The following is a 26,536-nucleotide window of genomic DNA, read 5'->3' as shown; positions in this document are numbered from 1 at the left end:
CAGTCTGAATAAGTTTATTCCTGAAAAGTTGCTGTAACTCTATAGTTGAAATGTTCTTTAGTCCCTGGATGAAGCTCAGCCTGTGGAGAGGGTTAATGAGTTGTTTTGTTGTTATTGCTTCTGCAGGGTGATGACACATCCTGAGGTAAACACCGTTTCCCTAACTGCTCATGAAAGCCAAGGGAGACAAGGGCTCACATTATGTAACTTATCCAACAACAACAATTACTGCATTGCCCTGTGAAAAAGTAACTTTATTCCCTGAATATTTGCTGTTGGTATGCCTTTAAAATGAAAGTCTAAGAAGACTCTCAAACTTTATAAGATAAAATTTACAAGCTCTGGTTTAAACATCCTCAACATGTTTGGCTCAGAATTGAACATGACCACAAATAATAAACCAGTTTCTACCCTTGTTTTGTCCCTGTTTCATTCATTTAATTAGAGAAAAGCATCTTATCTTATTTGATCTTGTCTTGTCTCTGAGACTAGGCCATGCGCTTAATAGTTTTAAAAACTAGACGCCGAAGCTGAGATTAATGGCATCAAAATTCCCAAGGAGTGAACCCTGAAATGCTGCTATACATGCAGTCATCATGCTTATTAGTCCCATCGGACCTCTTCTCTTGTGCCTCTAACGGTATCCAAACTGATCTCAATTGACTACCAAGGCATCCAAGGTCAACCTGGTGCATCATGTACCCTTAAAAAAAGATGTGCTACAATGCTACTGTTGCTAAATGAATGAATCGATTGATGAAATTCCTTTATCGGGTACAGAATAAATGTTTTCATAGTGTCTCACTTTAAGAAATCAATAACAAGAAATGAACTAATTTAATAAGAAGTGAATGAAAATATTGTTCAAAACTTCTCCTTCTGTTTGCTCTTTGGTCCGGTTGAAATCCAGTTCAATGGGAGAAATCCCAGACAGAGCAGTGAAAGAAAATGAGAATCAAGCTGAATTGTGTAGGATGACAATGGCCAGGCTAAATTTATGGGTATTGTTCTCGACTGTTTAGGAAAATTTAGGTGCAAAAATCTTTCTCTAATGTTATAATAATAAATTATTTGGTAAGATTTGAAAATATTGTTCAAACAATGCTTTGAGTTTAGAAACACAACTTTTACTTTTTAACTTTTCTCAGTTTGTGTCTTAGTTTTTATCTTTATTATATGTATATTTACTTTCTGTAATATTAATTGCCCATTCAGGACTTGAATAAATCTGAATCTGAATCAATAGAAGGAGAACATGTCATCATCAGTAGCTCAGCTCATGGCCTCGTTCAACGACTAAACTTTTTTATTGTTGTTTAAGTTTAACTTATATTAGTGCTGTAAGAAAGAGGCCATTTTCTATTTTTCTATTAGTTCAGTTACTCCAGACTAAGTCAACCCATCATTTTCAACCTACGAATGCACCAACAAGCAACTTTTGAATTTTCAATAAGACCAAAAAGTACCTTATTTGTTTCATAGAATCAAACAAGCAGAGTGAGCTCTTTCCATAACTTTTAACCTTTCTGTTGTTGATATTTTGCACAGGTTTTGGATAAAAACATAGAGAAGAACTGCCGAAGTTATTTTCTTTGTTATTGTCTTTATAGTTCAAAGCATTTCTTATCTTATAAAGGCCTAGTGGCTGAAGAGCCAATGATGGCCCTATGAAATCGCATGTGTCCCAGTGTGTTGTGTCAAAAACCATGTCTGAACTTATGATTCATGGCTCCTGAAGTCAAGCTGGTGCATAGTGTGACATCCACAGGGATTTTCTATTAGGTTATTGTTGAAAATTAATACAATTCCCTCCCCAGGTACAGTATGATTATTTATCCCACAGGATATTCACTTCAAGGAATTAAGGAGAAGGACAAATTATTTTGACAAAGGAACATAAGAATGTGGAAATAAAGACTGAAAAGATGCAGTCTTAGTTATCCACCAGATTCTGATGAGCTTTTTATTTTTCTGCAATTGATTAGATTTAAAAATATTTATCAACTGTGATTTTATAAACATTTCCAAACACAATTTAGATTAGCTTCATGTCTGTCTGTCATGCTAGTGCCCAGAACAAAATCAAAGTTAAAGAAAATTGTTTACCGTTTTAGTTCAGTATTGTTATTCAACAGCACATTTTTGTGAGAAAATCTGTTTTTAAGTAGCAAATACAGCCTTGCATTCTGAGTGATCTGGATTATTAGAAATGTTCTGAAAAAAGATAAAGATTTGTTTTTATTTGGACTTTCCAACTTTGTGCAATCAAAAAAGAGAGTCATACCAGCTTTTAGAGGTAACTTGTTGTTACTTGATCACTTATTTGAATTTTCCTAATCAGTGGTACTTTTTTTGTCGTCGCTCCATAATGGAACATCAACTTCTCATTTGGCCTCTGGAGAATCCTGATGTTTTTTTTCCTCTTCCCACAAACCTATTTCTATTCTCAAAGGGTCGAAGTCTTACTTAAACTTGTTTTGATAAACTCACTAATTGATCCTGGGAGGATTTTAGTTAACATCTGCTACCCCCTTCCTGTGATGAAAAACAGAAATCCATCCATTGTCTACACCTAATCGACCTTGCTGGTTTGCATGGGGAGCTGAAGTGTTTCTCAAAAGGAGGCCTCACCATGGACGGTGCATCACAGAGCAACACAGTGACACAGGACAAACAAAACAAACTTTCATCACCCAAATAATATTTCTTATTAAACTTTTTATACACAGAACCTTTCCTCACAGCTGTAATAATTGCATCTCTGGTCTTTCAGCTGCTCACTTGGGACTTGAAAAACAGTGATCAGAAAATTTTGGGTAAAACCAGTGTTTCTCAATTCCGGTCCTCACGACCCCCTGCCCTGCATGTTTTAGGTGTTTCCCTTCTGCCACACACCTAGATTGAATATGTGGGTGATTAACAGGCTTCTGCAGCACTTGATGGTCATGCAATCATTTGAATCAGCTGCTCTGGAGTAGAGGCACATCTAAAACATGCAGAGCAGGGGGCCTCAGGACTGGAATTGAGAAGCGCTGGGTTAAAGCAACTCAATTTGGGTCATTTTAGTTTTGAGTCAAACATGGAGTGTGCTGTTGATTAGACCCAGCAGGCTGAGTTGGTTTTTAAACCAACAAATGGGTAAAAGGGTAATAAATAGTTGATGTCCGTTCACAAGAATTGGACTACAGATTAGTAAATAAACGGTATTGTAATGAAAATGGTTTAGTTTCTTGTTGAATTTTGAAAAAAAAAAAGACCATATGAAGAAAAACATGATGTCTAATAAGACTTTATTGAGAAACTTGAACCAATTCAGCTAGGCCAAGCTCATGCTAACTACTTAGAAAATATAAAGTAGTTCTCTTTATACCAGGGAATACTTTCATGATGAAATATATATTTAGAGAGACGTCTGACGTGAACTCAATGCATCTGACAGCATGTTGAAAAGTTATGGACAAGAGGTTTTGAAACGTTTGGTGCAGCTAAACCATTGCTGCAGATTTTAATTTTTTTTTACCTCTGAATGGGATCAGGAAACTTTTCATTACTTTAATTGTTGTGATGTTACCCATTTTCAAACTCTGGCTGAAGTGGGGCTTGTAATTCCAGTCCCTAATGTGGCATCAGAGTGCAAATTCATTCTCCAGATTAACTTCAAAACCCCAAATCAGGCCTGAATTGATGAGGTCTGAGCAGTGTAGTTCTCCTACATCCCTCAGAATGGCAGTCTGCCAAGAATGATAAGACTTCTTCAAGTTTATTGTATAAAACAACAAACCAAGATTTTTGGCCCACTTTTTGGCTAAAATTTCTCAATGATTGTCCCATTAAAAGCCAAGGAAGTACACATATGCACTCAATGAAAATGTGTGCATGGGTGTACTCCCTTGGCTTTTTTTAGTCAATCAACTGCAGCCTTTATGTGTTAATATTCAAGCCATTTTAAGCCTTTTTAAAAGCTATTGTATAATTATATGGGTCCTTTTCGGCTAACTCATTATGTAACTTAAAAATCTGGAAAAATACCTCTTAAGCACAATCTCTGCAAGGATTTTTGAAATAGAGGACATGAGCTCAGTTTCTACCAGTTTGTTTATGTCACTTAAAGAATTAAAGATGTCTGTAAAAGAGTTTATGTAGCCAAAGATTTTGTTTCTGTTTCAGTAGGAACCTGGTGGTAGATCTTTCCATAAGTGTTAAGATTAGATGGCCTCTGACTTTTTCTCCCATTCTTTGAGTTTGCTGAAAGTGTAATATCTTAAAGTAGTTTCTTGGACTAAATTGTTATTCAAAGCTTTCCTAGACAACTCCCATCTTTTCATCCAATAGTTACACCCGCGTGTCCTAACAGGGTCGCGGAGGGCCCGGTGTCTATCTCCTCCTAGACAACTTGAACGAGCTAATTATATTTTCTCTTCAGAGACAAAGTTGCATCAACAAATGTTATGCCCCCTTTGCTGGAACATCTTAAATAAAACTGAGTTTTCTGGTTCTACCCACCACACTGTCAAAAAAAAAAAAAAACCAGGGTGAAATCTCTGCTGACATTTCCTGGATGTTATTCAGTTGAATACTAGTGCTGCTGCCAGTCTGACAGTTTTCTCGCCCCACTCTGCTTGCATCATGGCTCAAGTGGAAGAGAATTACACTGAAGTGTCAACGTTTATTATTGTGGGCTTTCCAGGTCTCCAGCTGGAGTATTTTCACATGGTGGCATGGTTTTTGTTTATCCTCTATGTGACCATAGTGGTGGGAAACCTGGTGTTGGTGGTGATGTTTGCTCTGGAGCACAGTCTCCAGAAGCCCATGTACATCATCATGGTCAGCCTGGCTCTCTCAGACATTGGTGAATGTTGTATATTTTATGTCAAACTGTATTTTGTATCTTTGAAATTGTTCTGATGTATGATGTTGTTTTTCTTTAGGCTTTACCACAGTGGCTTTACCAAAACTTATTGCTCGCTATTGGTGGAATGATGCGAGTATTGGCTTTTACACATGCCATTTCCAAAGACACATGATCCACTATTTTGGGAGTTTGAACTCCCTGATTATGTTGACCATGTCTGTGGATCGGTATCTGGCCGTCTCTTTTCCTCTCAGGTGGTAAAGAATAGACTGTACACTTTTTTGGTCCTACAGGAAAACTTCAATCATATTCGCTTTTTAAATTTTTTTTTCAGATATCCCATCCTGATGTCGGCCCCCACTATGACAATCCTGACAGTTTCCTCCTGGTTAGTGGCACACGTCTTCCCTGGTGTCACCTCCTTTAACTTTACCCAGATATCTTTTTGTGGGTCAAACCAAATCATACAGGCCTTTTGTGACACCATATCCCTTGCCGCTCTTGTATGTGGGGACAAAAGTTATCTTTCCAGGGCTTCATACGCCACTGCAATGTTTATCCTTCTTGTTCCTTTGGTCTTTGTGATATTGTCCTACTTTTGCATCATAATCTCAGTCTTTCACATGACCAGCGGACAGGTGAGCTGCACCTTCTTGTAGTTTTTATTCTTGTTTCAGAATGACCTAACTGTGATCTGCTGCTCCCCGCAGGGCAGAAGGAAGACCTTATCGACGTGTGCCACCCAGGGCTGCATCATTTCAATCTACTACATACCACGGTTCTTCGTATACACTGCACCATACTTTCCTAACATAAAGATGACCCCGGACAGTCAAATAGCCACAACATTTTTCTACAGCTTCTTCCCTCCGCTCATAAACCCGTTTGTGTATTGTCTGAGAACCAAGGAGATCAAGGCAATATTGAGCCGCTGGGTTCAGAGATTCCAGGTTTTTCAGCCCAAGTCTAGCAAAACGGCCATAGTTCCCAAAGTAAAATGAAAAAACTTAAACCAGGTTTTCATTTAAAGCACCTTTCTGTAATAATATATGATTATTGTTACCACCTTGGTTTCCCAGCATTCTATCACTTGTCTCCAGAAAAGACAATTCTTCGCTCATAATTTTGAAATTTTAAGTTTTTGAAAGGTGAACTCAAAGCTCAATAATCCATTGGGTACCACACAGTACCCAGATGGAATGGTATCAAATAGATTGAAAAGCTTTTATTTCTTATTTTAATTTCCTAAAAGTGGTAACCCTAATTGAATTTGGATGTATGATTGTTTATATTTAAGTAAATGTATCATCAATCAATTACTCTGTCTGGGTTTTCTCTTTTTTACTGAGACATTTTGTATTTGGATGGAGCACAGACAGGAATATGCTTAGAAGTATGTTTAAAAAAATATTTGAAGGCATCTACAAGTACAGAAATAAATGTTTTGTGAAATTTGTACACATTGCAAACATTCTGGTAAAATACCCATCCAATTTATAATAAACATATAAAGTAGCAAAATCCATTTCATAAAATGTTTTATTTTACCTCAGAAAAGAGAAGCTTCTATGTACAAGTGCAGTTTGAAAGCTGTGTTTGTTTTAAGGTTATAAAGATGCTCTAATGTGTTAAGCCAGAAGATGGCAGCATCCTCAAACTGTTTAATCTGCAAATAAAACATAAGTGAGGTTTGTAGGACCTTAGAATGGATATTTATATGAACTAGTGTCGTTATTATGTGTGAGCATATTACATTATTCTCAGAAAAAGAGTCATCCTCCTAGTCTAAGCAACTTTTCAGGAATAAAAGGCTTTCTTTATTGAACAATGCTGACATTGAGAACCCAGCAATGACACCAACTGGTTTTAAAGAGTGGGATATTACGTAAAATATACTTTTTATTAGCTTTACATTATGTTATGAAGTTATTCTCTAATCAAAAGCATTCATTCATGCATGTTAAAAAATACTTGAATCTCAACTGGCAGCCACTGACGAGTGCTTAAAGGCTTAGTCTCACAAAGCGCTATTTATTTTCACAAAGCTACTCCTTGGAGTTGCATTTTCCACACCGAGCTTCCACCTCAGCCTCACATGCACAGCTCCTTCAGACTAGCAGCAGCAGCAACTTGCAAACACCTGGTGGAACTATGTGTCTACGGAGTTCATCATACATAGCCTTTCTCAGTCCAATGCTCCCAAGAATGGTTGTTAACGACATAATGAAGAAACGTTGTCATGATGATATGTTAAAGGCAGAGTGTTGGAAAGGGCAGGAGCTTCTTAAAGGTACAGATGCCCAATTTACAAAGTGAAATTTATTTTACAACATGATTGATATACACAGTGCTTTTTATTAAAACTGAAGGTAACAGAGTTATTTGATTGTGCTATTTATTTACACTTTGTCTCTAGAAAAGGCATAATACCACCCCTTTAGCACAAACATGATCTTGACTGCTGTTTTTCTGTTACTGGTCTCCTCAAACTATTTCCCAGTTTTCTCCAGTAAAGAGAGAATAGCGTCTTTCACATCTGGTTCCTACTACAGCTTCGTGGACTCAGTAGAAGAGAAGGATGAGAGAAGGAAGGGAAAAGTCTACACAGGATACAGTCATCACCTGTGAATGAATTAACCTTTCAAAGCTGCTCTCATACTGTTTTGACACGTCAAAGATTTATTTATGGGAGCTTTTTCTTTCATTTTAAACAACCCACACAGTAATGAAACCTTGTTTGTTCCCTGTGTCATTAACTTAGTACATGAGGCATTACATGTTTGCAGAAAAGGCTGGCAGGAAGGCAGGCTGAGCTGGACCCTGTGTTCAACTGGCTCTGCTTGCTGAACTTTGACCTGCTCACTGCTGTCTAACCTGGACACACAACCTTACAACAACACGTTTGATTGATGCAACCATTTGATCTTTCTCTTGTAGCTATACAAGCTGACTTATTAAAAAAAGAGTGACAAAGTCACTGCTCTCTTCCTCAAAATCTGCTGCTTATTGTCTTGTAAACTGATTGGTCATAAAATGGTGTGCTCACATGACAAAGTTTAAACTTCGTCATGCCTAAGGGAGATTCCACGAATGTCAGTTCTCAAATAACTCTATAAAGCACGACTCGGAATGTAAAACAAGAGTTGCATTGAAATTTTGTCAATTCATTCTACACCGTAAAGAAACATAAAGAACAAACATTCTTTTTACAGGTTTACTACAAGAAAACTCAACCCAAGTTTCAATGTCATATTTTTTGGTTTCAACCAAAAGAAGAGTTAATTTTTTATAGCATTTTTATTTCTCAAAGAAGTTGCAAAATTGGGTTTTGCAGCTACTCCTTCCATACTCTTTCTAGCAGTCAAGCAAACACCAACAATCATTTCTCACTGTGAATATGATTAATTTCCACAAGCAAAGGCATAAATCAGGTTTCAAATCAACAGGATTGGTGGTAACAAAACACTTCCAGGTATTTTTTATCCAAACTTATTTAATATTATTACATAAACATGCTAACAAAACCGCTAAAGCAAAAAGTAGGAATAACACATTTCCTTTTGAGGGTCTAACTAAAATATTTAGACACCCAGTGGTTGTGAATGTTGATTCTTACAAGAGTTAATCTCAATTCAGACGATGTCTCTAGGATTGTTTCATGGTCTTATCTACGGCCTTCATTGTTTGAGTAAGTGAACTGTAAAGTCAAGAGCTAAAGTCGCAGCGGTTTTATCTTTTAGAATAATCTATTTAGGATTTTAATGTATCAAGAACTGCAATTTTTCAACATCAGTTTTCTTCCTTTCACAACCTTGTAACCAAGTTTGATTATTAGACAGAGGTAGATTTATTTATCTATTTCAGAAAATTCTTTATCCCTTTTCTAATACATCCCAGAACTAGATGATTTCAAATTACAGGTTTGTAAAATGTTTATTTGCAAACTTTAGTTCTTTTGGTGAGAACAAAAAAAATAATTCCTTTCCTCCTCACCAAAATGACTCCTGTTATCATTATGCAGATGTGTTTTCACAGTTGAACAGTGAACTATCGACTGCGGTCTTTGAAATCCTCCTGAAGATCTCCTGCATTCATTCATTATTATTTATCTAATTTTATAGCAGTTCTTCAGGTTTTCTTCCTGATTTGCATCCGACTGACATCTGCTGCCTATATGTCTTATTTCTCAAATGCATTACAAACTCAGCTATAAGAGCTGAGTTATGGGTTACTACTCTTAGAAGGCCCAGACATGAGAATGATGTTTCATTACATTATTGAAATAATGTTTAATTTAGGACACTGATGAGGTATGATTTTTTGCTAGATGTAGGAGATCAATCGATTTAGCACCTGAGCTGCAGAGAGACTTTAACATCTTTGACAGTAATATCTGTCATCCAGTTTATCTCAGTTTCCATGGTAACCAGCTGTTCCACATGACAATGGACCTTACCAAGCTCCGCCCACAACCGACCCACGTGACCGCAAGTCTCACAAGCAAAGCCTCGTAGCGCATTGTTTCTATGTAAACATGACTCCGTTAGTGCATCATTTCTACCTGATTTTCACAATATATCAGCTACTACAATGGACAGAGGAAATAACAAGTTCATGTCATCATCTGGGAGGAGGTTACTGGTTTCTCAGTCACAAGCTGGTTGCAAACCTGAGGCCAGCAGGTGTCAGTCGGTCAGTTATGGTAGATCTGAAATTTGGTTTGATGACCTCAATATGAGAAGCTACAGACTGATAAGAGGAACCAAAGAGCTCTGTTACGGTAAAGAAGCCATTTGTTTGTTAAAATTTTATGAAATCTATTTGTTCTTTTTGATGTTTGTTATGAATGACGTATAATCACAAACAAACAGGGTAATTGGTCCAACGTTTAGAAACTACAGCGGCTGTAATGAGCCACAGCAAATGTAAACAAAGGTAAAATAACCCGAACAGGTGATCAACTCAAAACCATTCGCTTTTTAGTCTGTCTCTCTTTGTAGTTTAAGCACACCTGTTACCGTATCAACCGCCTGCGCCCCGCAAGACGAGCAAAGATTACGTTAAAAACATAACATCCAGTCCGTTACGATATCAAGTTTCCAGGCTTGATATTTATTTCTGGATTATTAATCAGCGCTTCCCTGAACACAGCGATGGTTGATTGACCAGCTGTACTTTGTGCTAGAGTGGCTAACACGAGTAACAATTTAGTCCAAAGCCTTTTCTGCTAAAATAAAATCTTTAGTGTGTGTCAGATACAGTACACGTTGCATATTGATCTGTTTAGCTAACGTTAGACTGTGTAGCAGACAGGCTTCAAGGTGTAGAAGTTGTATCAGAACTGCTATTATGCTGTACTTAGCTAACGAAAAGCTCGTGTTTGTGAGACTGCCACCCACGTGACCACGTAGAATGAGCATCAGCCAATGAAAAGCGGCCCCTCTGGTAAGGTCCATGGCAGAAGAAGTAGAAGTCTCCACTTTTTCTATTGTTACTCATATATCTAGTGTTTTCCTAGTGTTGCTATTTTTGGAGACCGTGTTACCTGAGTTTTGGTTTTTGCATCATCTAAAGTAGAAGTCCAAATATAATGTATATAAAAGGACATTTCCACAGATGTCAGGAATTAAATGCAAAATAAGTAAGAAAAAATATATGGAAAAGGAACAAATGGGTAGATGGATGAGAAATAAAGTTAGAAAATACAATTATTGTTTTAGACTATTTTCCATACTTATCCAGATGTAAAATGTAATTTCAAACACTTTCATTCTTTTCCAGAATGAGGGGGAGACCTGTGTATAACTGAGAGTTAATGGGCTGTGAAGAACGACAGAACAAAGTGCACTTCAATAACCTTTATTTAGTTTACAGATGTATTTTGAAGATTTGGAAGGGTGGGGAGAGAGAGCATTAGTGCTATTTACAACTGGTTTCAAAACATTTTTTCTCTGTACAGATTTGAACCCTGATCAATATAAACAATATTTTTAAGACCTAGTGCTGTTACAAAGCAATTCTTTAAAGCAAAAAAAAAAAAAAACACAAAAAAAATTGGATTACATTAAATTACAAACAAATGAAAGAGGAAAACTGGACAAAAGAAAAGAAAATAAAAACCCATCAGTCCATGAACAATTAGGGAGGATTTACTGCTGTTAAACACAACGACATTGTCAGTGAGTGACTGTGAACTGGCTAGAAGTTAACCATATACGCAATCGTCGACTAAACACCAATATAATGGATGTCACCAAGATCTAAAATCTCCATGTTCTAGATAAAGATTCATATTAAATATATTCTACACATGTTAACCTCAGTTTGGAACATTACTTCCATTGGAAACATAAAATAAAACCCATTTCATACATTTGCTTTAATCTGATGAAAGAGAACATGCTTCTGTTGTGCAAAATAGACTCATTAATGCTGAAGGAGAGGCAAGAAGAGAGAATTAAGACAAGGAGGGAGCATTTTCAAACTTAAGGTGACGTCTCAGCGATCCTTCACAACACTGATAGCAAAGTGATGAGATCGGGATGTTGCAGGAGAGGGAGAAAAATTCACATAATGCTTTAATAAATCACCAGTTTAGTTGGTCAGTAATACTCATGAACTGCTAGAACCCGGTCTCCAAAGACGATGGTCCGCCAACACTGGTTGGTTGTATACTTGTTTCTATTTGGTTAAAAATAGGATTAATTCTGCACAGATTTGTTAAGTCTGTCCTGCGACCTTTAAGGGCACATGTAGAGGAGGGCAGTTAAAAAGGACACAGATGTGTTCAGAGGGAGTGAGTGAGTCCTAGTTCGAGTTCTCTGATCAGGCACGTTTTACGCTTCCTGTGCTGCACTGAGGTGCTTTCAGACAAACACATAAGGTTTTACACCCAGCGTCACATTGAGGCTCTGATGAGCTTAGTAGTTAAAACTCTCAGCCGGTCTACATGAGAAAACAAGGCCACACACACAAACTTGGCCGCTGTGTTGCAACGTGAAGAAGCCGGAGCAAAGCTTCGGCCAGAAGCCGACTCCGCTGACCAGCTGCAGATGCCGATTAGAAGTATGACAGCGTATGGCAGAAGGTTTAGGAAAGAAGCAAAGAGAAAGTAAAATCACATGCAAATCCAGTTCCTTCTTCTACTTTTCAGTTAAAAACAACAAATCAAGTATAGCATAGGAATCAACTCTATTGTTAATCAACTTCCAGCTCCCCAATTCGGTCTTGGATTAGCCTGAGCCTGCTGACATCCTATTTAGTCTGTAAATGTGTGAATGAAGGGGGTGAGTGGTGATAAGGAGGTGTGTGTGTGTGTGTGTGGGTGGGTGGGTGGGTGGGGGGGGGGGGGTTAGTGGGTGCATCCAGGTGGCAGAGAGGCTCCAGGATAGAGGACAAGCTCATTGGGTCCAGGACATTGACGGCGTGAACGGACTAGCAGAACGGACTAGCAGAACGGAGGGCTGGCAGCGCAGGTGTGTATTTACAGAATGACGCAGCAGTTACTCTCCCCAGTCTTCTCTCTATTCCTTTGACCTAAACACAAACACACACATAAAGCACCATCACACGGACAAACAATGATTCAGCAAAGTGTCTAATAAAAGGAATTGAGTTACAGTTTAACCAACATATTAGTTAACTTTTCATGGTCTACTCAGGATGGCTTAATTTATCCAGGTAAGAAATTAGGTGAAATTAAATGTATGTGTTGGGTTTATCTTTGATTAATACACGACAATGTAATTTTGCTTCAAATTAGATTTAAATTATTTTAGAACCTGGCACATTAAAACCTGACACAACAAACAATCATCTTAAATCAAACCATTGAGTTCTGCATTATCCTACAATTTTTTTAATGAATATTTATAAACAAAAGTGATGTTTTTCTATCAAAAATCCATTTGATTCCTACTAAAATCTGCATTTTAATTGATTGTTTTAAATTAGCTCAGTCTTGAGTTGTTGGAACCAATGTACAATAATCCACAGGAAACCTGCCATCTTATGTGATTTATATCAGATCTATAAGCTACACAATAAGCTGTTGTCTTGGGAACAAAACCTATAACTGCCAATTATTTGTACTACTGGCTGTTCCTGAAATAGAAACCATGTGTAGAAATAAATGATGACTGGGAGTGGAATATTTAAAAGTTGTTCAGCTTGTGGAAAAGCCCTCTGAATGGAAACAGGGAGGATGGAGAGCTCGTTACCTTGGGAATTTGGCTCAGGCAAAGTCTCTCTGGCAACTAAATGCATCACCGTGGTCCTCCCCAGGGGCAGCTTGAGGGCTGGTGAGAGGAAAGAAGAAGGATGTAAAGGTCATTTTCAGCCAGTGCAATGTCATCCAACATCAGTATCATTTCACTCCTCAATAGCCCACCAGAGCTGAGAACAAATTAAAACGGACTTGAAAGGGTTGTGCTGCATTGTAGAGAAAATGAAGCCGTTTCAGGCAGGCAGGTCTGTGGCTGGATGATAAAGTCTTTCTGACTGAAAGTTACAGAAATGGATGCAATATTATAAAGACATTTAACTAATAGCGCCACCTATTGACTAACTCAGCTTCTCTTTAGCTCTTTAACTGCTCAGTTTCTTTAAACATGACTAACACTATTAATAAAAAATACTAAGAACATACAGAATTAAAAGTCATATTCAGTTAATATGAGCTTTAAAGTAATATTTAAACATGTAGCATTTTTTAAAATTCTTCCCAAATCATTAGGAAGCCACCACAGTGTAAAGAACAAATGTTAGGAAAAATTTTATACATTTTCTCATTTAGTTATACAATAGGCATTGAATGTCGAATCAGATTGAGACTTATCTCTGAAATATTTCTCATTTTAAATTATCGAGGACATTTTTTAAAAATAATTTATTGCATTTTAATTGGAACCTGAACACTTTCGACCTTTTATAACAGACTCACCAATACTTTTAAGCATTAAGCACATCTGGGAATTAGTCTCCATTCTCTGCTAAATCCGCAATTCTCACAACCATTGCAGCATGAAGCCAAAAGAACAATCAAGTAAAAGTACAAGTTGGGGGATGGACACAAATAAATGTCTAAGACAGTGAACCTGAAACTAGGATTTCAGTTAAATCCATTGCCAAGAAATATAAGAGACATGGCAGATATCCAAATCTACCAAGAGAAGACAGCGGACACCTCTAACAGCGTTGTAAGAATTACAAGCTTCAGGAAGAGACTGAGCGTACAAAACCGTTTCCTTAGGTTTTTACACCAGTCGAAGCTTTTTGGGAGAATGGCAATTAGAAAGCCACTGTTCATTACATTACGGCTCAACTAGAGTTTCATGTGGGAGACTCTATGGTCAAGTGGAAGAAAATTCTTTAGTGTGATGAGACCAAAGTGGAGCTTTTTGGGCATCGCGGAGGACAATTTGCTTCCATCTGCGTCTCTGCGTCAGAGAACATTTATTTTACAACAAAACAACAAGCAAAAATATCCATCCAAAGCTACACAGAAACGGTCTGAAGTCTTTATAGTGGTATTTTTGTTGGGGTAGATGTTCTGGAGACTGCATGCTGTGATTGCAACCAAAGGTGCATCTAGTAAATATTGACTTAAAGGGGGTGAATATTTATAAAATCACTTGTTTTAAGTGTTTAACTGTCATTATTTTGTTTATTAAACATTCTTTTTGTAATTGTTGGGGGCAAAAAAGACAGATTTTGAGAACGATGATTGATTTGTAAATGCAATAAGAATGAAAACTTTACCAATAAGGCATTGTATAAATAGACTATTTTTTTTTTTTTTTTTTTTAATTTATGTCCAAGGAAAAGGCCCATAACCCAGTAAAAAAGGGTGTTGGGCCCAGTATCAAGTCCCTGACTACAACAGCTGAGAATTAATAGATTATTTTTGTTAGATATGCAAAAATAAAAACCCAACCCTGATTGAAGCCATCCCCTCCAAAAATGCCAACCAAATCTAAGTTTACATTTTAGAACCCCTAAATGATTTGGCTTAGAAGCAAGAGGATTTCCTATTGTCGTCTTCACATCTCACACCAGCGGTAAAACCAGAGCGACATGTGGGAAGAGTATGAAAGTGTTAAGGATGTTTTCCTGGATTCAATTTTTTTAAACAAACAAAGGAGGGTTAAAAATAAGAAGCCTTAAGCTGAAGGGAAGCAAGGTGTGGCTGCTGCAAAAACCAGCATCCTATCTTTCTTTTCATTTTTTTTTTTTTGCTGGTGGTTTTCATTTTGAAGCCATCGTTCCCTCCCTCCTCCCTGTGTCTTCTTTGTCCTTCCCAAGGTCTCCTCCAATGCCAGCCTACAGTGTTTTTTCAGATTTTTCTTGTTCCCCGAGCTCCCCCTGCCCCTCCCTCCATCAAAGCAGGCTTGTCCAGAGCACTGAGGTACCTCTGTTCTCTGGCTCAGGAAAAAGATGAGAACAGCAAAGAAGTTTCCAGCAGCAAACGGCTGTGATTTCTGCGTGCATGTCTGTGAGCGCTCAGGCGTTTTTCCCCGGGTGGCAGCAGCTCCGGTGTTTTCTCACCTCCTAGTGTTACGTTGCCGTGTAGAAAACGTCCCTGGTAGATCAGCCTCAGGATGTTTGGACTGCTGACTTGCTCCTCTTCCCAGTCTGACAGAAACAGAAGGAAACAGATGGGAAAAAAATATTATGGAGACAGATGAAAGGAAACATTCCCTGTGTGCTATATTTCTTCTCTAAATTTTTCAAAACTAAATGAAAAAGTAAATAAATTTCATATCAACTGAGACGTACAGGTTCAGAAAACAAACCATGGAGTCAAAGGAAATGGAAACATGGTTTACAGTCATGAAACTGTCCCAGAAAAATATAATTTTACACACAAAAGTAAAATATTTGTCTTTGTGAGAGGTGCTGCAGGATTGCAGAAAGAAATGCAGTAAAATAAGAGCCAAAGGTGTGGATCTGAAAAAGAAAAAAAACCCGCAAGAGTGAAAAACACTGGAGGGATTTTCACAGGAGCAGAATCTGGCCACCAGATGTTTGTCTCTCGCTGAGTTGAGAGTGTTGTTGCTAACCGACTAATCTGTTGTCTGGGAGGAGCATGGGGAGCTTCCCAAACAGAAGAGGAGAACTCAACATCATCTGGGAAATTTGCTGGATTTTTTTGCCCCCTTTTTTTGTATTTTAGCGTTCTAGAATAGCAGGACGCTCCCAGCTCCGTGGGAAAATGCCACATTTGGTTAAGTTCAGGATCAGGAGTATCAACTGCTTCTATCTCTGGCGCAGCAGCAGCATTTAAGAGGGTGGATGTTATTACTGAGATCCCACATTCCTGGATGCAATGATAATCAAGAAAAAAGGAGTTCACTTCTGCTACTCAACACCAAAGATCTACATATTCTCACTTACCTAGAGAGACGGACATTTAAAAATAGTTTTTTCTTAGACAACAGTGTGCCTAATTGATAAAAATTACACTGCATCAACAAGTTGCAGGCTTTATAAAAACATTAGATGCATAAAGCCTAATTTATGCAATAAAACGGTCTTTGAAAATAGATCTGAGATATAAATGTGAGAACACTTCAATAATTGTTGACCTCTGCCTATTTGCAGAAAATCTCTTATTTGAGGATTTCTTATGTAGAGCATTATGTAAAATATTCAAAAGACAATGTGGCTTGGAAAGTTGAAATACCCAGATACAACGCTACTTGTCATATTATTAACCAATCCAGGAGATTGGCTGTAATCCCAAGAGCAGAGATGAGGAAAACCTAATATTAGCTTCTGGAATAGCACTAACAGAGTTTCCATGTTTCCTTTAATGTGCATTTACATGTATTTGGTGTTTAAACTTTTAAAATAAGAATAAGAAATACAGCTTTACAAAGAAAAGACCAGAATATGAGAGGGAAGGTTATGTTTGGGATCAGGTGCACAGAGACATCCTCCATCCTAAGTACTGTCCTGAAAGCTTTTAAATTTTTTTCATCTTCAGAACACAAGCTTCAGCTGTTTAAATGATTTCTAACTTCAGCAGAGGAGCTCATGAAGTGTGTTGAACTTTGAAAATATCAAAACACACTAGACTAATGTAACCGTCTTGTCTGAAACAGTATTTTTTTAAAAAGCAGGTGATTTTATCACAACTAAGCCTGATGCTTCACATCAGTTCAGTTTATTTTTCAATGTCTCGGTTTGTTTGAAGTGGGACTTTTAATTAAGAACATTTTTCGGCGTGCATCCTAAATTAAAGTAGGAATATTGCAGCTGAGCTACTAAAAGAAGTTGAACTGAATTGCACCGTTTAAAGGCAGCAATGTCTTATGGCAGTCATCGAGAGCTGGTGACCTACATGTTTTAAATGGGTTCCTGCTTCAACACACCTGATTTAAATCATGGGTCATTAACAGGCCTTTACAGAACTTGCTGCCATGATTACGAGGTAATTGCCATGTTTAAATCTGGTATGTTGCAGCAGAGAAGCATCTAAAACATGCAGGACAAAGACCCTTGGGGACTGGAATTAAACACCTCTCAGTTTAGATTTACTTAAAAGAAATGGGAACTGTAGTGGTCTTAAAATGAGAAAATCAAAGCTGTGAAAAAAAATAAACATTTTCTCTGTCCTATATTTGACTTTGAGGAACTGCATCATTTTGAAGTGGATCACTGGATTTTTGGACAACAGTTCTTTGAGAATCGCCTTGCTGTTGCCAAGCAATTATATTACCATCGGCTTGTATACTCTTTGGTATTTATAATTGGTTTTAACTAAGACATATAAGTAAATAACCAAACTGTTTATAAGGAGGCCATAGACGCTTTTTATTATGAGCTCTTTGATAAATTGTCTAAATTGTCTTAATGAATTGTCCAGGTAAAAATTCATAGCCAGCATTGAAGCAAGTGAAAAAAGTGTTTGATTGAATATTGACAGGGAGGCCCATTTAAAATATTCCTTTTCTAGAACATTTATGTACAGTTTGCTGCTTCAAATAGACTCGAAAGCCAAACCCAACAATAATAGAGTGAAATATATTATGTAGCACGTGTATCAGTACAAAAATGTAATTGCGGTAATAAATAAAAGGAAAAGAAGGGGCTACTCACCCATCGGCCAGTTGTCATAAACATGTTTTGCAATGTCTGCAGCCGAGTCGCTAGGAGAGAAGAGGAACTCTTTCGTCTTTCCACTGACCAGAATAAGCCGCAGATTTATCTGTAACACAGAGCAAAAGACACACAATGTTTTAGGAATGAGTGTAGGGTTCAATAATGCAAATGTTAAAAATGAACACCACAGTGGAAAACAGATATCTCATAGTTAATGTTGAATCGGCAGGCATACAGGTTCAAGCAAAGTAATTTAATAGGAAACAGGAGGAGGATATGGAAACCCTGTGGAGCATCCTTCCGCTGAATCAACTCCAATCTGTCTCCCAACCTTCCTCCTCCCTACTGTAATATATATATTTTTTATACTTTCGGTTCCCAGCTTAGTCTCTTACTGGGAGCTCAACAGGTTCCCTTGTAAAGCAGGAATAAGAGGGCCTGTAATAACATGTCTGTTAGAAGATGAACATTAAAAAGTGCAGTAAGAAGTTTGCATAATTTTGAGGTATTAAAGTGGCATTTATTTTGTCCTTTTAATGATTCCTTATTATTGGCGATACAACTCCTATTACATACTTTTAATCAAAAAATTGAATCCACAAAGTGTCAAACTCACATGCAGGCTCAGATATCCAAGTACACAACCTCCTAATCTTTGGTTAAATGTCTTTTAGCAAGTTGTATCAAGGCATCAATTACCTTCTGACATGATAATGGAAGTATATTCAACCTCATTTCTTGCCATAATTGGAAGAGTTCATTTAAAATGGTTGCTTCCCTGGGATAGACACCGTTTAAATTGTCAGTATGGGAGGGTCATTCCAGCATTTAGCTTGCTTTGTCCAATCTTTATTAAGTTTAGATGTGTGTCTGAGATCATTTTCTTGTTGGATCACGATTAAACCGTCTAGCTGCTTAGCAGGGTAATCATCCACTTCTTTTTTACACTGGCTTTGTGCAATGCATTTGAGTCAACGGCAGCAAAATGTCCCTCAGTAGGATCCCTCCACCACCATGCTTAACAGTGGCAAGGTGGAAGCCTGACTTAGACCCCTTAATAGATATTTACCAAATATTAAACCTATAAATAAGCTACTTTAAACAGTTTATTTCTGGTTGTACAATAAATTCATCACTAAGCTTCTGTAACCAGTTCTTTTTTATTTTCACTTCACTGAAAATATATGCATTCTGACATGGAAACACTTTGTTAGAACAAGTTCTTAAAAGCCTAAATGTGAAAGAAAACCAATGCAAACATTTGCTGTAATTGTAGCTAGTGTGTGACAGCAGAAGCTGCTGATATGTGTCAAGGCTATTGCAAATTTCTGCTTTAATTTTCAGGGCTACTAATACTGCATTCCTTTTATGAAGAAAGGTTAAAGTTTTAAGTCAAATTTTGAGGAGCAACACTGGGTGTTTCATAGTAACCCATTGTGCAGCAGTCAATCCAATTTAGTTTTCTTAAGAGAATTTAAAAATTATTTAGTCTGAGTAACTTCACCATAAATACGCATAAACCAGTAAATATGCTAAGGTGTCCCTAAATGCCTTATGTTTTCACATTTTTTATTAAAAATGCAGACGTTAACAGGAATTTCTTATATTTTGCATGATTTATTTGCATCATTGAGGCAGTAAACGGCCACAACAGGAGTATTATTCACTGCTGTGTGTGCGCGTTTGCCTTTTGCTTATTTCTATATGTGCGTCTGGCCTGCGGTGCACACATGGAGAAAGCACGTGTGTCATTGTCGGCAGTGAGTTTCCATGTGCTGCGGCCTGGACGCCACACACCCCCAGCCCGGTTCACGCGCACACACTTGTGCGTGCAGAAATCATATACAACTTCTCCAACACGGTGATGTAACAGGGCTAACACCAACGGATTGAAACCGAGATCTCTGTAAACACGTTGCCAAATCAGCTTATAAATTGAAGCCCGGACGAGGCAAACAGACATAAACAAACACACACAAAACAGATTAAAACACAGCCTCTTACTCTCTATCTACACACTGCAGTGGACAATCAATATTTAGAGCTGCCACTGATTATTGTTTTTTGTTACTATCAAGCATGAGCTTATCTTATAATGAAAATACTTTGAGATAATTGAACAAAGTCTGATTGGCTTATTATGAAAGAAAAGTGGACCTTTCCTAAACAAAAGCATAGAAAAGCTCAGAAGCTTTTCCATGCTTTATCATCATTTGAAAAATAGAAATCATGGAGAACTGCTAACTTATGAGGATATTTATATAAATTTAAGCTAATCAGAACAGTAGCCTAGTCAAAGTCCAGACCAGTTACTGCTCCGAGATGCTCTCCATCCAATCTGACTGAGCTCCACATTTGGCATCTGCAGATTTAGTTAGCTAGAACTAACTAAATCCCCAAAAACAGTCCTAAGTCAGTGGTGGAGGTGTCAAAAAGTGCTAAAAAGTTGAAGGGGTTTGAATAACTGGCACTTTGTTTGCCCACTAAGCTGTCAAAAATAGCTATATGAAAAATTAGGCAAAATTAATAAACCCTCCTTTGCTCACTGCTGTAGTTTGTGGAAAAAAGCTTCAACTACTAAGATGACAAAGTTGTATTTCTAAGTAACAGCTGAATGTCACAGCTGAACTACTGCCCACACTGGCACACAGAACAAAGAAAGTCACTGAAGAAGCCCTTTCACACAAAGACGCGCTCGCTTCTTCCTGACCGAACACCTGGTCGTAACCATGGCATCACCATGGCGACAGTCAGTCGTGGGAGGCTTAACCTGATAACACCTACAAGATAGTTTCGCCAGCCCCCTCCTCAAGCCCAACACCCTTTGCTCACTTTCCTCATCACATGGTTCTTGCTTCCTCTCCTCGCAGCGATCTTCACATCCTTTCACTCGCTCTGTCTCCCTGCTTCACTCTGAAACTCACTCTGCCTCACTCCGTCAGGCTCCCAGTCTGCTCAGCGTACAGTAGGGCGATGTGCAAGACTAGAATATCAAGAGGCACAGAGCTGGCCTCAGACACTTTACTCTGTCCTCGAAGCAGACTGCACAGCAGAAACATATGTAACTAAGAATATCATCTTTGCTGTCAGCATTCTTCAATGTAGGCTTGTTTTTGTCTTTCCTTTTAAACAGCCAGTTAAATAAAAACATAAATGTATGTAGCGGTTCAAATCATAATTGTGAAGTAGGGTGTGAGGAAGGTTTGGACTTCGGTGGAGACATGATGCAAATTGGGAGTCAGTTCTGCTGTTTCTTTTTCTAGATGTGATTTTTGTTTTCACCAGGTTATATCTGAAAGTGAGAGCTCCTCTCTTCCACATCTATTATTGTATCCTGAACTGAATGTACCGTCCTTTGTAATGCAACATTTCAAACCTTTTACCTTATGACAGGTTAAAGGAACAAACTTTATTGTATTTTATTAGGATTTTGTGTTATAGCCTGACAGAGAATGGTAAGTGCAATTTGTAAGAAAAATATTACATAGCTATAGAATAATAGACATTTAAAAACCATATGTTTTGCATATTTTGCCACTCTTGAGTCTACAAATGACTGTAACTGCCTTTTTTAATACTTAAAACACCAAAATATACTTTAATATGCATTATAATGCACAATGGTAGCAACTAACATTTACCTTTTCCTTATCTTGGCTCTTTGGGTTACAGCTGATTAGCATCAAAGAAAATGAACGGTGCCTCTGGATTGGCTGCTTTGCAAAGTCAGTACTACGTTAAGTAGCATTGTGCCAGCTTCCCAAGCTGCTTTTTCTTTTGATTATTTTATTATTTTCTCTATGAAAGAAAAAGAAAACTTTTGTCAGAAAATAATTTGAAGTCACACTGGCGAATCTCTGCTGGACTTCTATAAAATTTCAATAAACTACAGGTTTTAAGTGGTAACCTGACAAAGTGAAGTGATCAGAGTATTAATATCTTTGCTTGGCATTGTGCTTCACTTAAGCTACTCTTCCTTTCCTTCCTCCATCTCTCCCTGAGGGTCACTGCGCCTTCTTCCTGGATTCTCCTCAGTAAACGGGCCGGTAATGAGGTTTCAAAGCAACCGAAGGAAGGATATTCAATTAGAATCTATTTTCTCCAACAAATACACAAGCTTCGAGTATTGGGTAGGGCACTACTTCATGCTTCAACACATGCATATCTACAGACAAAATGTTAATTGCGCATGAATGTCAGCCATATGTCAAGAGCACGCTCCACTGCTTTGCAGAGTTCGTGGAGGGTTTTAAAGAAGGGGGAACAGAGTGTGTATTTCTCTGTTGCAATTTGAGGATGTGAAAGCGTCTGCAGCTGTAAACTGTCAGAATGATAAAACCTTGCGTTGTTCTCCATTCTTGATTCTGAAACCATAAGAGTACAAAAACACGTAGTCTGTACGCGGTTCAAAGGTCTGCAGAACCCTCACTGAGTAGCATTCAGATATAAGGCAACAATATCTCATGGAGCGCCACACCATGTGAACATGGAAAGCAAGCAAGCCTCTTCTGCTAAACACTGTTTGCAAAAAGAGGAGAGCAGGAAATTCAATGCTGCATGTAATTATTGCAGCCCGACTACAGCTCTCAAGTCTTTCTCGAGGCAACAGATTGTGTGTATCTGTGGGCCTCTGTTTACAAGTGCATTAAGGAGTATTGCTGCTCTTTAGACACTCTGCAGCAGTCAACAAATTATAGAGTGGGAAGCCTTCCTGTGGGAATATATTAGAGCGGCCTAAGCAGTGAGCTTGGACGGCTAAATGTATGAATGAACTTAAGAGCCAAGGAGTTGTTATAAGTGAGCAGCTGGATTCACTTGCACATCAGATTTGGAGACTATTAGGCAGTAAACTTAAATGTAGTATGATGTAGATAAACCTGTGCATATAATTGGCACTTTTTGTTGTCTGGCACTGACGTAAAGCTGTTAGCACTGCTTAATAACAGCACACAATATTACGCTGCTTGTGTGACAAAGTGTGAACAAACTGTGTTGAAAGAAAAGAAAAGAGCATCCAGGTTGGCATTCTGTATACTGTAATAACTCACCACCATTCACGAATAAATATGATAAAAGGAGTCTTTTCTTTAATTAAAAACACACTAGAAGGGATATTATTATCTTTAAAGGCTTATTGTAAAACCTCAGAATCAGCAGCCTTGCTTCCTCAGAAGTTGAAATTGTAAGCATCCTTAAGGGAAGAAGACTTTTGATTAGTTTTAATTAAATAATAGGGGTTTTTTTTGTTTATGTTCTCTTTCTTCTGCATACGTATTTACAGAGGAGTTATGCAAGAGCAGCTGAATGATAAAATAGAAGAAACAAAGCTTCAGGCAAGGATTTGTACTCTCAGAGCCTCACTGGGTAGGAGCGTGTGGGGAATGCGTTGCTACATTAGTTTTGAAATTAGCTTTACAAGGCTCATCTTTGTTTCTCCATTAAAAGTGATGCCTTTATTTGTTATTTGAGGTCTAAAACATGACTGAGTGCAGCTGAGGACACATACCAAACATTTGTGATCTACAGAGGAGCAAAACCCCCCAAAACATCTGAATGTATTGATTTATAAACTGCAAATTTTACCATAAGAATTCAAACAGTTCCTTTCAAACATTTCCTGTCCTGTTTTTAAGCATTTCTCTACAAGTTGCAACAGATACAAGGTTGATCTGTCATAATGTTGAGTAAACTCTGAACTGTCAAAGAATTTCACCATTTTCAATTTTACTTACAAAGAATATAACACAAAGACAAAAAAACTATGCAAAAGCAAATTTGATTAGGTATCAGATTGAATCCAACAGAAATTCAAACCATATTTCGTCCTTATCTGAATTTTATTCAATTTTTCAAAAGAACAGCAAAGCAGATGCAATAATCTGATATATTTGTACACAATAAATAATGGCAGTTCCCAATTTCTCTTTTACAAAATATCTGTATTAATGTGTACATCGCTTCTAAAAGCAGTCATTCAATTCATAATTACAGGCAACAGAATTGGAACTGCAGAATAAATCAAATCACAACCCTCATCCAATTATCAACATGTTTATTGTCACAATCACAAAGGTCTGCTTGGACGCAGTTTTTATAAGGCTATCATATTTTAAGTGTTACGCATTCACAGCCTGATTGCCAATATTATATTTGGCAACTTGAATGGACACCAACAGCTCTTGATGCCTACAAATGACTCAGATTTTGTTGAGGTGAAAAAATTGTGATAAATAGCATCCCTTCCTTATTGTGTTTTTTTCCCACTGAAGAATGGATAAAATATAAACTAATGCAAACAACAAAGTGGAAACATAATGGGAAGAAGTGATTATTTTTAATGAATGTTGAAATGCTTGTTAGAAATGGTGTGATGAAGTCACAAGTGAAGTGAGCAAAGCTGGAAGGATTATTAAAGCTTTTTTTGTAGCCTCATTGTAGTGTGAGAACATTTGCATCTGAAGGAGTAAGAACCTTGACCTACCTGGTTTGTTTATTTATAACTTTACTATTTATAAGGTATTCATATGTGATGTACTTTCAGACGTTGTGTTTAATTTTTTTTTTTTTTTTTGCCAAAGTGTAGTAGTTTCAAGAAATTCCTACATTTTTTCCTCTAAATTTAAGCACTTTGAAAACTTCACAAAACACACCAAAATGGATTTTTTTCCTGCATTTTTGGTACCAAAATGGACCCTAGCCTATGAAATACTGAAATAGAAGTACCTAAAATGTGGCTATAGAAATAACAATAAGTGATTGCTCATTTTCATGAACTTAGAAAAATAGGTACTGGACTTTGAGGAAATAAACTTTATATCTTTGAACAAACTGTAACTTTAAAACGGCACACGGTGAAAAGAAAGATCCAGACAAGCGGTCTGATCCAGGCTTTAGTTTTTCTTTTCAATACCGACAGTCATGCTCTGCTGGTTGCCATGCCAACACCTTTGACAACCATGAAGCTAGTTAGTCATCTGTACCATTTTGTCCTGTTCTTCTCTGTGCTCACTGTGTCCTGTCAGAACTCAGAAGCAGGAAAAGTAATTTTACAACAAAAATGTTTTGTACTGTGGCAAATTTGGTGATTCTTTATTGTCTGACTGTTGTTTGAGACTCTTGCACAAAATGCACCACAGAGAACAAGGGGTAAAAGTTTTAAATGTTTATGATTAGAAACTTGTGATAACAGGTAAACAATTACACAACTTAGGCAAAGTAAGTTACATATGTGAGCAGGGGGAAAAAAATCTAATCTGAGCTCCATTTGTGGATTTGTCACTCCAATATGGTAATGAGATTTCTCTTAAGGTCATGCTGCAGCTGTCATTCAGAGCCACTCAAGCAAAACCTTTGTCCTCATATTTGCAGAAGCACGCTTGACTCCATTTTGATTTTCCTAGAAAAATTCAAACTCAGTGAAACTTATGACCAAATCATTTTGAAGAATTGATAGTATTCAATTCTTCAAAATGATAGTTTAATAATCCATTTCAGGTTTGATCAATTGAAAGCTCCAGTCACACGGTGACTGTAAATGGATTATCAAATAATGTCATGCTAAAACTATTTGTTCTATTTTTGAAGTCATCCTAGATTGAATATTTTGTCAGAATAATGAACAACAAAAAACTAACAAGTGAGCTAGAAGTTATTGCATCTGCAACATTTTTATCTTCACCCGAATGATGTGGTGTTGATCTGCGTCACTCTATACTTTCCTATATGTTATACGGTCAGTAATTTCCTCAGTGATCATAAAACGCCAAACTGTCATCCTGCTAAGCATTCTACCAGAGGTATTAATAATTAAAGAGATAATCTACTTTAAGAGTAATGGAAAGAAACAACACCACAGCGCTTCATCAGATCCTCTTTCTGAAGCTCCCTGATAGTGTCTTGTTGCACAAGTAGCTAATAGACACACTGCACTTCTAACAGTCTTAAATTATGTTTTCTGATCTTCACAAAGGTTTCAGATATTCTGAGGCATTTTTTAATTAAAGTAAAGAGACACTCATCTAAAAGCTCCTCCTTAAAGACAGAACTTTTGAAAATTATTTTGTAATGCTTCTTTTTCAGATGGGTTTGTGAAAGTGCCTGGCTTGCAAAGATCCAGGTTTTCTCCTTTTAAACTTGTGGAAGAAACAAGCAGGACTTGTCTCAACTATCAACCTCATGTCTCATTATTCTGTTGCACCTCTCACTTCTCCCTCCAGGCCCCTTTTTTTCTACAGTCATTGAGATAGACACATCCTTTGATACAACATCCACATCACATCCAGCATCTCTTCCTGTCACAAGCAGCATCGAAGGTTTCCTGCACCTCAGCTGCAGCTCTTTCGTTATCCTTCCCCTTCTACCTGTTAACATACCAATAACCCTTTAATCCATCAGCTTCTCCACCTCTCTCCACAGAGGCAAATAGTGATGCCAGTCATCTCTCTCCTTGAGGACTCACACGTCCATACGATGACTAGCACAGCTGCCAGGTAGCTGCCTTTGATCAGGCCTTCCACACACTGCTTCCTGCGAGCGATCACAGCTGTCAGAAGGACTGGAGGCAGGTTCCCCTTCACAGCT

At 37.6% G+C, this 26,536-nt stretch overlaps 2 protein-coding genes across 2 annotated transcripts in view; one reads left to right on the top strand and one right to left on the bottom strand.

The window, feature by feature from the left end:
- Positions 1-4,626: 4,626 nt before the first annotated feature.
- Positions 4,627-5,853, top strand: or30bu1 (odorant receptor, family 30, subfamily BU, member 1). Its single transcript, XM_044140813.1, has 4 exons — positions 4,627-4,849; positions 4,929-5,106; positions 5,187-5,490; positions 5,563-5,853. The coding sequence occupies exons 1-4, from the start codon at positions 4,627-4,629 to the stop codon at positions 5,851-5,853; spliced, it is 996 nt and encodes a 331-aa protein (XP_043996748.1).
- A 4,842-nt stretch (positions 5,854-10,695) lies between these two features.
- ubl3a (ubiquitin-like 3a) overlaps positions 10,696-26,536 on the bottom strand; it is a 36,064-nt gene continuing 20,223 nt past the window's right edge. Inside the window, exons 2-5 of the mRNA XM_044140103.1 lie at positions 17,954-18,062; positions 15,398-15,484; positions 13,072-13,149; positions 10,696-12,388 (exon numbers count right to left, since the gene is read on the bottom strand). Of these exons, the coding sequence (XP_043996038.1) occupies positions 12,336-12,388; positions 13,072-13,149; positions 15,398-15,484; positions 17,954-18,062 (327 nt within the window). The 3' untranslated portion in view covers positions 10,696-12,335. The remainder of the gene's footprint in view (positions 12,389-13,071; positions 13,150-15,397; positions 15,485-17,953; positions 18,063-26,536) is intronic.

This window comes from Gambusia affinis, linkage group LG15 (genome assembly GCF_019740435.1).
Source record: "Gambusia affinis linkage group LG15, SWU_Gaff_1.0, whole genome shotgun sequence".
NCBI lineage: Eukaryota > Metazoa > Chordata > Actinopteri > Cyprinodontiformes > Poeciliidae > Gambusia > Gambusia affinis.
Note: the sequence above shows the minus strand (reverse complement) of the source record. Positions and strands in the feature narration are given on the sequence as shown.

Excerpts from the sequence above, each read along its gene's own strand:
- or30bu1 (XM_044140813.1), top strand. The coding sequence starts at position 4,627 with ATGGCTCAAGTGGAAGAGAATTACACTGAAGTGTCAACGTTTATTATT. Across the intron at positions 5,107-5,186 it reads GCCGTCTCTTTTCCTCTCAG|ATATCCCATCCTGATGTCGG; the intron begins GTGGTAAAGAAT and ends TTTTTTTTTCAG. Across the intron at positions 5,491-5,562 it reads TTCACATGACCAGCGGACAG|GGCAGAAGGAAGACCTTATC; the intron begins GTGAGCTGCACC and ends TGCTCCCCGCAG.